We start from the raw sequence: 12,960 nt of genomic DNA, 5'->3' as shown, positions 1-12,960 counted from the left end.
TACACTGGTAAGTGAATTTATAGCTATTAAAATTGCCATGAAGTCACTTACCTGTTAAAAATACATTAAGATTGTTAACATTTTCTTAAAAGAAAAAGAAGACGATTATGGAATAAACCTAGTTTTTGGAATCTTCAGTTAGCATGCGGTAAACGTTTTTTTTTTTCTTATTGCAGAATGATTGTTTTTTTTAGCTGATCTTATTTCACAAGAAAAGAGCACATCTCATTAAACAACTGCAACCCGTGCCTTCTGTCCTCTCTGATGACCCGTAGCGCGTTTGCAGCACATCAACGTCGTGTTTCCGGCCGGTTGGTGCTTGTTTATTTGACAGGGTGGTCTGTATCATCCGCGCACACAGATGGCTGAAGGTACGCGGCTAGAGAACGTGAACCCGCTGATTTATCAGCGATCTGGTGAGCGGCAGCTTACAGCAGAGGACGAAGACGAGGACTTTGTCGACCCTATTGATGACAGAGAGATTTTTGATATCCTTTTCGTGGTTGTTGTTTAAGTTCATTTTTTTGCACTAGTTATACAACCGAAGGGCAGTTTAGCACAAAGGAAGGGGAGTTCCTTAACTGCTTTGGGCTGTGTTGTTTGTATAAATATTTGAAATGTGCAATTCCACCCATTCTCCTATTGATGATAAATTTGTGTTCATTGCTGAATGTTTTAGTGAACAGTTATGGTGTTTGGCATAACGGATTTTCGTTAATAAAGCCCTACGAACAGCGTGCACCATAACACGGTGCTCTACAGAGAAAATGAATTACCTGTAAGTACAGTTTGGAAATGCTAGACTTGAGCAGGCATAGTGTTGTAGAAACCAGAGTACACCCGTAACTTGTAGGGAAATTTGTCTGAGGTCAGTTGCTGACAGTGTGGCATTTGTGTATTCTTTTTCTGTTTTGGTTTTTCCACCCACATCTCCACGACGTGTGTGTTACTTAGGATTAACTGGTGATTCTAAATTGGCTGTATGTCACCCCATTTAGAGTTGGTTTCTGCTTTGCAGCCAGTGTTGCCAGGATCGGCACTGGCCACATGTGGTCCTGAACCAAATTAACATAACCTTCTAAAAAAATGTTTAATTTCTAAAATAAGGGATTATAGTTTATTCAAACGTTGTACTTAATGATTAGAGGAATTGATATATACAATAGAAAACAATAGGTAAGAAGAAAGTTACTGTATGCAATATTTGGTTGGGCATCTGAATAGCTTTGTGAATTTTGGAAGATCTCCATCATGGTGGTGATCCTGAAATTTCTAATAGATTTACCAGAGACTTGATTGAAAAGGAAGAAATTTCAAGTGTTAGAATGGCTACCTTAAAAGTTCAGATGCTATATAAATCTAAATCAGTTAAAGTAGTTCTTTATGGAAGGAGGTTGGAAGCATGAGGTGATAGTGCTATGCTGCACCCAGTACACACCGAACCACCTGTATTGGGACCCGAGTACAGTGGCTGACACCTCAGCACCCCATTGGAACACTAAGAGTTGTTTTTTTTTTTTTTTTTTAATGCGGTGGCTGGAGTGCCAGTCCTGCCACCAACCCCCAAGTTTTCCCTGTTAGAGGACCTGCTTGCAGATTAACCCATGACAAAGAAATTGCAGGTTAAGGTCCTTGCTCAAGGGCCCAACAGAGTAAAGTCACTTCTGCTGTTTACAGGATTCGAACCAGCAACCTTCTGATTGCTTGCACAGATCCCTAGGCTCAGAGATACCACACTGCCCATGCTGTATGAAAGAATGGGAAAAATCCTTAGCAGCTACTAATTGTAGCTGCTGAAGAATGTTCCTTATTTTTTGAATTTAAAGATATATTTAATGCCAAAAATGATATTTTGCTGTACATGAAACTCATACATGCCTTTTACAGTGCTTTTGCTTTTTATTCAGAAAAATATGAGGATTCATCTGCCAAATATCAAGCCACACAAAAATGCATGTGAATAGAACCAAGTGTGATATCACACATGGCAACTCGATAAACTGCCGTTGTCACCGAAGACAGCATTAGTGCCCATGTCACTAATGTTAATCTGTATGACTGTTTTCATTTGCAGTTTACACACTGTGCTGCAGAAGCCTTTTGTTGAGCAAAATAAGTCTGTGTGCCAATAGTGTAGTGAAGGCAATCACAGTTTGTTTGTCCTTCTCCGCTTTAATGCCTTCTGGAAGAACACCAAACACAGCGGTTAGTGGATTAGGAGGGATTGTGACACCAAGGCTGTCTGAAAGGCACTTAAAAAATTTTGTCCAGAATGATGTTAATTTGGTGCAGACCCAAAACATGTGACCCAGTGAGCCTGGAACTTGATTGCAGCGTTCACAGGTTGGATCTTGCCCTGGAAACATTTTGGACAATTTTAAGTGAGACAGATGTGCTCGATAGATAATTTTGAGTTGAATAATTGTATGCTTTGCACATATGGAGTTTGAGTTAATTCTCTGCATCGCTACCTTCCACTCCTTTTCTGAGATGTTGAGTGAGAGATCCTTTTTCTATTGTCCTCTTGGATCTTTGAAAGGGAGGGACTGTAAAATGGTTTTATATATTGCAGAAATGCTGTCTGAGTCCTCGAAACTGTGCAATATTTTTTCCGGCATAGAGGTAGGTGGGAGGTGAGGAAAATTGGACAGGTTCTGTTTACCAAAGTTTCTGATTTGAAGGTAGTGAAAGAAATGTGTTGCTGGAAAGTTACATTTGGAGTGTAATTGTTCGTAGGATTCAAAGACGTTGTCTTATGGACAGATCTCAAAGTGATTTAATCCCAAATGTTTTCCAGACATTGAAAACTGCATATGTTTGAGAGGGTGGAAAAAGGTGGTTCTCATGCAGAGGTGCCACAGATAAAAGCTTCTTTATCTTAAAATGCTTCCTACAGTGGTTCCATATTCTGAGTGAGTGAAGCACAATTGTGTTATTAGTATATTGGCGATCACTTGCATTTATTGGGGTACAAAGCAAAGAATATAAAGAAGTACTACAGGATTTTATTTCTATTGCGGACCAAGCCTGTGTATGTTCATCTATTTGTGTCCATGTCCAGGTTTTAATAGCTTGTATATTTGCTGCCCAGTAATAAAATTGAAAGTTAGATAGAGCCATGCCACCTTCCACTTTAGGTCTTTGTAGGGTCGCTGTTTGGATACAGTATAGTGAAATTCTTAATTGCAAGTCCAACTAATGTATTAATATACAGTATAATAATAGTAGTGGAAGTGTACACTACAAAATGCCAGATTTGAAAAATAACATTAAACATGCAGGAATACATTTTTGTTTAGTTAGCCATTTTAATCTTTATAATGTAGTGAAAAACTATGGAAAAAGTAAAAAGATTTTGAGACTGGAGAAACATGGATAGGATGGAATAGCAGAAGTGCAGACCATAATGAGGCTATTAACAGCCATTTTAGGAAATACATTAACATTCTTGTTAATAGGTATTGTTAAGGCAACGCAATCTAAAACTACTGGAGAATGACAGTAGATTCAGAGTTGCATAGTGTAATTTGACATGCATACCCACTTATGGTACCTGTAGTGTCCAGGGCTTATCAGTCAAGTGATGTGCTTTAAAAAAATATTTCTGTTTCATGCTTGTGGAATCAATAATAAAGTAAAGGATTTTAATGGCATATTCATTAGGCTAGAGAGGAACACATGTTATAGCATAAGTGACATGTTTTTGGTCAGTTTCATAGATTGTTAACCGTGTTAGCTAAAATAACTGCTGCAGGGCCTTGATAATTTAAGTCGTAGTTAGCAATATCTGAATGTTAATGGTACCTGTACAGTGATCTGATTTTTTTTTCTCCTTAATATTTTACATTTAATAAGATCAATTAATGATCCAGAACATCCTCTGTCATTAGAAGAATTAAATGTTGTGGAACAAATGAGAGTGCATGTAAGTTTGTTTTTCCTTTTGTCTAATTGTTCTGTACCCATTTAGTTAGCAACTACTCGGTCTGTTTGGATTATTTGAAGACCTTTGTTAACTGGCATTTTGAAGTACTGCCTAAAAACAGAGGAGGAGGAGGAGGTTAGGAACAGGCCCTGATATAGTGCATTGCCGCACCCACCACATGACAAACCACCTCAGGATCCCAGATTAGGACCCGAGTATAGCCATGCAACAGGTGACACCTCCGCACCACACTAGTTCAGATGGAATGGAATAGAGGTTTAATGTAAAATGTTACTAATTTGATAATTGAAAATAAATGCAAAAATTGTATGAGATTTTTCTGCATTCAGAGTATCAGTATTAAGTATTCAGTTGGTATAAACAGTAAGTTGCAATTCCTCTTTGTGCATTAGTTTATACATGAAAATAAAAATTGTATAAATTCTGAAATCACTTTTCTCTAGGTGAATGATAATGAAAGCACAGTATCAGTTGAGTTTACCCCTACAATTCCTCACTGCAGCATGGCTACTTTGATTGGTCTGTCAATTAAAGTCAAACTTCTTCGATCTTTACCAGAACGCTTCAAGGTTAGTTTTTTCTTATTTTCTGTTCTGTGCTTCTACAATATAGAAGACCCTCATGATTAAAACTACACAGTCTACATACAGTAAAGACTATAGCATCCTGTTTGTCTGAAGGTCATCAGCTGACACTATCAAATATGATACTTGTGTACTTTATTTTGCACTAGCTGAAATACCCAGCGTTGCCCGGGAAGAAAATAAAGTGTTTTTTTGTATTGTTTTTTTTAATTGTTTGAGAAAAGTATAATTAAAAAAAAAACACAACTTTAAATATAAAAATAAATCAACAAACAATGAAGACTCACTGAAGTGCTTGTCTTGCGGTCTTGTATGTATGTTATCATACAGTTGATGCTCGGAACCGACCAACTTTATTTAATTTCAAAAGCAACAGGGGCACAGTGGTGCTCAAACATAAGGAATGCTGGCAGTCACCTCCAGTTCTACCTCTGGTGGTTGTTCTGAGTGTCAACTGGATGTTAATGTGCATACAAGACCTCAAGATCACCCCCACCCTACCAAGAAGTGGGTGGGTTAGGTCTGATTTCACCCTACAGTATTTTTGGTTGACCAATGAGAAACATGTGTACCATGTTTCATGAAAATCGCTCTAGCCGTTAAGTGATGCTGGAACATGAGCAGTACTTAGAGCTAGTGCTTAACAACTCCATGCTCCTGGGTTTGAGTCCAGTCCTGGTTTAAACCTCTATAGACTTTGCAAATCTGTCTTGCATTTACATGGTTTTCTGTAGGTACTCTGGTTTCACATCTCAGAAATTTTCATATCAGGGTGAGTTACAGTAGTTTAAACACTCGCATGAGTTTGCCCAAGATAGAGACTGGTGTACCATCCAGGGTTTGTCTCTACCTTCTGGTTGAGTTAAGGGACTCAGAACAAAATTTCTTGGATTAGTATTTGTAGTATAATGTTATCTGTTGAGTTACATGGATCCATTCATCTTTTTATCTAACCTACGTATCCAGACCAGGGTCACAGGAGCCAGAATAGACAAAAACTAAAACCGGTTATCAGCTGATCATAGACCACATTAATGCACAATTCCCAGCTTGTAATGGGTCTATAAAAAAGCCATAATTTCAAAAGGAAAACTCACAAGCAGAATATGCAAACTCCACATAAGGCAGTAACCAGTCTGAAATCTAAACCTAGGAATTCATTCTTCTTATCCACATTTTTTGTTTTTTATGAAACATATGAAGTCGGCTTGAAGCTTGTAAAGTGCTCTCCACTGCTACAGACCTTATGAAATCATCATGCAGGTTTTTTCATTTAGCAATGTAACCTACATTAAGATGTACATACTGTATATGCCAATATTAAGTTGTTGTTTTTGTCAATTTTCTATAGTTTCATTAACTAATTATGCATAAGAAGCTATATTGAGGCTAATACAGGTAAAATTCTGTTACAACAAACTGCCAGGGACCTAAAAAATATTTCATTGTAATGAAAATTTCGTAGTAATGAGATTCTGTATTTGTCACTATAGTGCTTTCTTTAACTTGCGTCCAGGCGTTTGCAATCATGTGAATAGCTTCTTTCGTGTTAATTTTCATCTCCTCCTGTGTACAAGTTATGCTGACAAGAATTTTTCTCAGCATTTCCTTGCGGTAATACACTTTCTGGGTGCGAATGATGCCCAAATCCAGTGGCTGAAGCACTGCTGTGCAATTGGGTGAGAGGAATTCAACGCAAACTTATCTAAATGTGGAAGCATGTTGTGGGCAGCACAGTTATCAATCAGAAGCTGAATCATCCTTTTCTTGATCTTCATATTTTGAGGTTTCTGAACTCTTTTGGGACTCGCCCCCCACCCAACGGGACGACACGCCGAAGTGCTGTGGAAGATTGTTTGTCCGTTGCCAGGGCAGGGCAACAGTAGGCTCCCAGCGCTGCAGTGAAGCGCCATGTGTCATATGGGGAAACTGTTGGGACCATAAAATTACTTCGTTGCAATGAAAATTTTGTTGTAAAGATATTCGTTGTGACAGAATTTTACCTCTATATATATATATATATATATATATATATATATATATATATAATACGAGCTGTATATACCCGGCGTTGCCCGGGGCAGAAGTAACCTAATCGGTCAAACACTTACATATATACCAAAGTAAACCTAATTGGTTAAACAGCTTCATATATACAGAAGCGAACCTAATTGGTCAAACAGTTATGAATGTGCAGAATGATTTTACAAACATTATGTGTGTTAACAATCATTAAAAAGAAAATATTGAGGAACTGTTCTTCTATATGTGATGAAGCCACTAATAAGACAGATTTTTTTCAGGACCCAGCTGTTTCATAACTAAACTACTGCCACCCCAAAGTAATGCCTAATACTGGTTTTTGGGGTAGCTGTGGAATAAAAAGGGTGTTTTTTAGTCAGTAACAATCTGACAGTACCCTTCAGTACGGGCTGAAGGGTGCCTATGTAAGGTTTTACATCCTTCCCGTATGGAAAAAAAAACATACTAAACTTTTTTTTCATCATTACAGATAATCTCAGTCAAATCGAAGTACGCATTCTCAATTTATTTTTATCTAATTTTTACTTTTTCACAAAGCCATCCCATGCCAATTTGTATGAATAAACTTTTGCTAGAGAGTTACCAAAAGTTTATTCATGCACATATTTTAATACAGATAATCTATCTCTAATCAAGGTTCTCATTTTCATTCTAATTTAAAATAATAATAGATACTCATTTTTTTGTTCTGTTTTAGAAAAACCAATCTATGCCACCTACGTCTTCGTCAAGTCAGCTTCATCCAGCTTCATCACATATAGAAGAAGAGTTCCTGAATCTTTTCTTTTTAATGATTGTTAACACGCATAATCTTTGTAAAATTATTCTGCACATGCATAACTGTTTGACCAATTAGGTTTGCTTCTGTATATATGAAGCTGTTTCATCGATTAGGTTTGCTTTTGTATTTATGTAACTGTTTGACCAATTAGGTTTGCTTATGTATATAGATTAGCTGTTTGTCCGATTAGGTTCGCTTCTGTATATATGAAGCTGTTTAACCGATTAGGTTTACTTTGGTATATATGTAACTGTTTGACCGATTAGGTTACTTCTGCCCTGGGCAACGCCGGGTATATACAGCTCGTTATATATACATATACACATATATTTTTATATATATATATATATATATATATATATATATATATATATATATATATACACACATACATACATACATATACACACATAGATGCACTTACAATAACATAGAAATCAATATAAACAACATTAACATCATTATCATATGAGAATATGAAGTAATATATAAGAAGCACATTTCATATAAATATAAATTATTAAACAGTAAAATCTTCTTCTATAATTTGCTACCGTGGCTTTTCGTTGGTCTGTCCAGGATTTGAAATCACATGTAGCTTGCAAACCGTTTCACGTATTGACTTGAAATATGGTACACATATAATACGTCACGTCTGCTATCAGCTTTATGGGTGATGAATGTATTACTCTTTTTATGTTTATTTTATTTTAGAATCAACTCCTATCTGCGCACACCAGGGTGGCCGTGGGCAGATGCGTATGGTGTATTCACTCCATGTTATCGTGCATTGCGCTGTCACTGGTATTTTGATAAAAGAATTTGAACAATATATAAGAAGCGTATAAATTATTAAACAGTAAAACATTAACATTTAAGAAGTAAAGTTACATTGAGTACTACTGCAGTGCCTTCGGGTATACCTCATTTTTTCTTTGCCCATTACATGCTTAAATGTATACATTTTTTGGTGTACCTACCCGAGAACACGCGACATATAACCGACCGTGGGAGAAGCATGGATTTTAAACACGCGTTGAGTTCATCTGCTGGTCTCCCTCGTGGAATAACTGGTAATGTTTGAGTAAAATCTACAGCGAGTAAAACGACATTACCTCCTTTTTTTTTTTTACGATCTGTGAGATCTTGCTTTTTTCGGTTCAAGGCTTCATAAGCTCTTTTATGTTCAATGTTGTACTTAATAAGTAGTAATTATCCCAAACCATGATCTTTGAATGTTGCAAGACTTTCGCCTTGTATGTAGATCGGGGTAATTACATTCATTGCATTCCTAGTCTGAATCACAATCTGATTGTATGGGTGGTTACCTGGCACTGTAGGGTTGCCACCCGTCCTTTAAAATACGGAATCGTGCCGCGTTTGAGAATGAAATTGCGCGTCCCATTTTCAATCAATACTGGACGGGATTTATCCCGTATTTTTTGTATCATTTTTTTTTTAAAGCAGCGTCTCATGCAAATCATCCCACACGCATTTTATGAAGATGCCTCCTTTCCTACTTTTGATTGGGTAATACTTGATGTCATCGTTAGTTTGATTGGTGTTTTTAACTGTCCAGTGAGTAGGGCGTGTCTTTCAACCGTAAGCAGATTTTTTGCAGTGGTATGACTGACCTCGACGACGGCGACGTTATACGTCAAAAATGAATTACGATAAATGACGATTTAGCGATACTTTATTACGACGGGGGCTACATAGACACGATCAAATAAAAACAAAAAAATCAAATAATCATTCTACATTTTCAAAACGTCGAAAAAACGACGGAATGAAAAAAAGGCCCACCCGACGACCCACCCATTCCATTTTTATATATATAGATGTGTGTGTAATATACTAGTCATTTAGCCCATTACAATAACGGGCGCTAGAACAGTATTGCATAAACATTAGTAGGAACAGTCTATATTAAATGGCAAGGGACTTTGACCTCATTCTTTTTGTTGGTCGCATTTTTCCTTGTCATTCAGCCTTTCTTTTGTTGATGTTTACTTGCTGAGCTGACCGTTCTTCGTGGGCTGCCGCTGTGTATTGTATGTCTTTAATTTTCTGTGACAGTAATACTGTCTTGTACGGTCTATTCAATAAGGGCGCGCACAAAAAGGCGAGCTTCAAAAGGGCAACCTCAATTTAGCGCGGCGAATAAAGGCGTTCATAGATAATTTAGTTTAAATGGCTCTGGAATATGTGAAGAGCAACAAATGTGCAGATCTTTATTTACGCGCTCCTTTATTTGCTGCGCCCAATTGAGGTTGCCCTTTTGAGGCTTGCCTTTTTGTGCGCGCCCTTATTGAAGGATGCCGTCTTGTACGTCTGCTGGCTTGTACGTCCGTCATATACCTTTAGTTTTCTCTGGCGGTAATACAGGTATGCGCGTCGGTAATATGCCTTTAATCTCCTCTGACAGTAATACTGGCTTGTATGTGGCTGTAATATGCGTCACTGTATTGTGTACCTTTAATTTCCTCTCGCAGTAATACTGGTTTGTATTTCCGTAAAACGCCTCTAACTTTCTCTAACAGTAATATCGCGCATTGCACCGTGCGCCGCGCGTGCGCACTTCATCAGAAGACACCCACACACGGACACCTGGACGCACAAAGGAATTTTTTTTATATATATATATATATATAATATAGTAACATGCATCGGTTTTGGCACCCTTGCTGAAAATGTCTGTTACTGTGAATAGCAGATGATGAACAGATCACCAAAAGGCATAAAGTTAAAGATGACACGCTTCTTTAATATTTGAAGCAAGATAAAATTTTTATTTCCATCATTCACAGGTAAAAAATAATAAAAATTAAAAAGGTCCTGAAGCAAAATTTCGGCACCTGACATTATCAGTACTTACTAACACCCCATTTGGCAAGTATCACAAGTTGTAAATGCTTTTTGTAGCCAGCTTAGAGTCTTTCAGCTCTTACTTGGGGTATTTTTACCCATTCGTCCTTGCAAAAGGCTTCTAATTCTGTAAGATTCTTGGGATCTATCCACATATTTTCAATGATGTTTAGGTTGGAGGACTGTGAGGGCCATGGCAAAACCATCAGTTTGTGCTTCTTGAGGTATTCCATTGTAGATTCTGAGGTGTGTTTCAGATTATTAGCTTGTTGTAGGACCCGTCCTCTTTGTATCTTTAACTTTTTTAATGTTAAAGTTTTTGTGATGTTAGCTTCCAGAATGTGCTTGTATTTATATTAATTCATTTTTCTCTCTACCAATGACATGTTCCCTGTGCCACTTGCTGCAACACAAGCACAAAGCATCATCAGTCCCCCTCATGCTTAATAGTTGGAGAGGTGGTGTTTTCCTGGAATTCAGCACCCTTTTTTCTCCAAACATACATTTGCACAATGTGGCCACAAATTTCTATTTTGACTTCATCAGTCCACAGGACTTGTTTCCAGAATGTGTCAGGCTTATTTAGATGTTCATTTGCAAATGTCAGGTGCCGAATTTTGTGGATAGGACACAGGAAAGGTTTTCTTCTTCTGATTCTATTATGAAGGTCATATTTGTTCAGGAATTGCTACATAGTAGAACAGTGCACCACCAGTCCAAAGTGTTCTATATCTTTCTGAAAATCTTTTGCAGTCAAAAGTTGGATTTTAGTCACCTTTCTAGCAATCCAATGTGCTGTTCTTTCAGAAAGTTTTCTTGGTCTTCCAGACATCAGCTTGACCTCCACTGTTCTTGTTAACTGTCATTTCTTAATAACATTATGAACCAAGGAGACTGTTACCTGAAAATGCCTTGCCTGTCTTATTGTAGCCTTCTTCTGCTTTGTGAACATCAGATATTTTATTTTATTTTTCAGAGTTCTAGGCAGCTGCCTATGGCTGCTGATTGTTGGGACAAGGTTTGAGGAGTCAGAATTTATACAGCTTTGCAACTTGCATCACCTGGGGGGTCCTAACGATGACTGTGAACAAACTACAACCCTAATGAGCTAGATAAGGTCTGAGACCTTTGTAAATGTTATCTGAGACATCTTGGGGTGCTCAAACTTTTGCAAGGTTCTCCTTTCTTTTTGTCACTGCACAGTTGTACAAAACAAAAACAATACACTAATCTTGCATAAAATGCTGCAAAGAAATGTGCCATCTTTAACTTCATGCCTTTTGATGATCAGTTTGTCTCTGCCCACTTAACTATTCACAGTAACAGACATTTTAAGCAAAGGTGCCCAAACCTTTGCATACCACTGTAAAATATTGATAGTAACTGGAATATTTGTACAAAAGATAACTATACCAAGTGCAATCAGTGACAATTTGTTTCTCTCCAGACTGAGATTATTCAAAGTATACTGAGACCTTATGATATCTTTTTAGCATGATCCAATCCAGTCCATCTTGAACAGATTACCAGAAATACATCTTAGAATTATTGGTGCTGATGTGGATGACTTTATATGTGTGTACCACAGAACACTGATGATGAAACTGCAATTATTTAGGCTGATGACTTCCACCTGTTATATGTGGAGCCTGCCTTCAGTAAATTAGGATGGATGGTTGCCAATAAAGACTAGCACAAACTGCCAGGAGTTTCCTTCTCCCTGGTGCCATACATTTTTTAATGTAATATAAAAACATTATATGTACTGTAGCAAAGCACTAGAACTATAGGGACTTTTTCGCATGTGTATGGTGACAGTATCTGGTGAAACCAATGTTCACTGTTATAAGTAATTATCAAAGGAATACAAATGTGTCTAACTGAGAAATTTGAATGTGTTGTACTTATGTGCTTTTTGCTCTTCTCTATGTGAATGCAACCGAGCAGAGACATTTCTTGCATTCTGGTGTAAAAAAGATTGATTAAATAAACTTAACCTTAAGCTGTAACAGAAGAGAGAATTTTTCTTTTGTTTTCAGATTGATGTACATATTTCACCTGGGACTCATGCCTCTGAACAAGCAGGTATTTTATAATTTTTCCTCAGTCTTTTGATATTTAATTTTTCCATTATTTTTCAATAAAAATAAAAAGTTTTACTACACAAATTATAGCCAGTTAAAAGACAAAATGTAGATTGATGTATAGCTGAAAAATATATTTAGGATAAATGCTCTGCAAAGACTGTATTATCTTAACTGCTCTGTTATATGGTAGCATACCCTGATATAAAAAAATCTCTGGTTTTTCAAAGAAAATTTATTGATCAGTTATCTAGTAGAAAGTAATTATTTACTTAATAACATAATTGTAATTTTTCTTTCAGTAAACAAGCAACTGGCAGACAAAGAAAGAGTGGCAGCAGCATTAGAGAACACTCATCTCCTGGAGGTTGTGAACCAGTGTTTGTCTGCAAGAGTTTAATCTTGTTATTCCATTAAATGTCAGCACAGCCTTGCTGTGTTTTTATTTACTATAAATGTAGTTTCTTACATTTCTTTTGTAAGAGATGATGGTTTGCTTTCTAGGAAGGTATTTTATTGCCCTTATCATTGATTAAGAATGAAGCACTGTACTTTTGCTTAGACATTTGAGAAGTTCCTAGATTTAATAAACTAATCTGTGTTAACTGGAAATTGTTCCTTTTAAATAAAAAAAATTTTCTTATTACAGTTTTT

The 12,960-nt window shown here is 36.9% G+C and overlaps 1 protein-coding gene across 1 annotated transcript; it reads left to right on the top strand.

Annotated features, from left to right (window-relative positions):
- Window positions 1-300: 300 nt before the first annotated feature.
- ciao2b (cytosolic iron-sulfur assembly component 2B) lies at window positions 301-12,952 on the top strand. The gene is made up of 5 exons (XM_051932059.1): window positions 301-490; window positions 3,848-3,925; window positions 4,390-4,515; window positions 12,262-12,307; window positions 12,609-12,952. Exons 1-5 carry the CDS (start codon window positions 362-364, stop codon window positions 12,704-12,706), a joined length of 477 nt encoding a protein of 158 aa, XP_051788019.1. The 5' UTR covers window positions 301-361; the 3' UTR covers window positions 12,707-12,952.
- The last annotated feature ends 8 nt before the right edge of the window (window positions 12,953-12,960 follow it).

Source organism: Erpetoichthys calabaricus, chromosome 9 (assembly GCF_900747795.2).
Source record: "Erpetoichthys calabaricus chromosome 9, fErpCal1.3, whole genome shotgun sequence".
Lineage (NCBI taxonomy): Eukaryota > Metazoa > Chordata > Cladistia > Polypteriformes > Polypteridae > Erpetoichthys > Erpetoichthys calabaricus.
This window is presented reverse-complemented; position numbering and strand designations above follow the sequence as displayed.

What these genes read in the sequence shown, in the direction of transcription:
- ciao2b (XM_051932059.1), top strand. Translation starts at nt 362, where the DNA reads ATGGCTGAAGGTACGCGGCTAGAGAACGTGAACCCGCTGATTTATCAG. An exon ending in CTTTACCAGAACGCTTCAAG is followed by an intron (nt 4,516 to 12,261) that starts GTTAGTTTTTTC and finishes TTTTGTTTTCAG; the next exon opens with ATTGATGTACATATTTCACC. An exon ending in TCATGCCTCTGAACAAGCAG is followed by an intron (nt 12,308 to 12,608) that starts GTATTTTATAAT and finishes TTTTTCTTTCAG; the next exon opens with TAAACAAGCAACTGGCAGAC.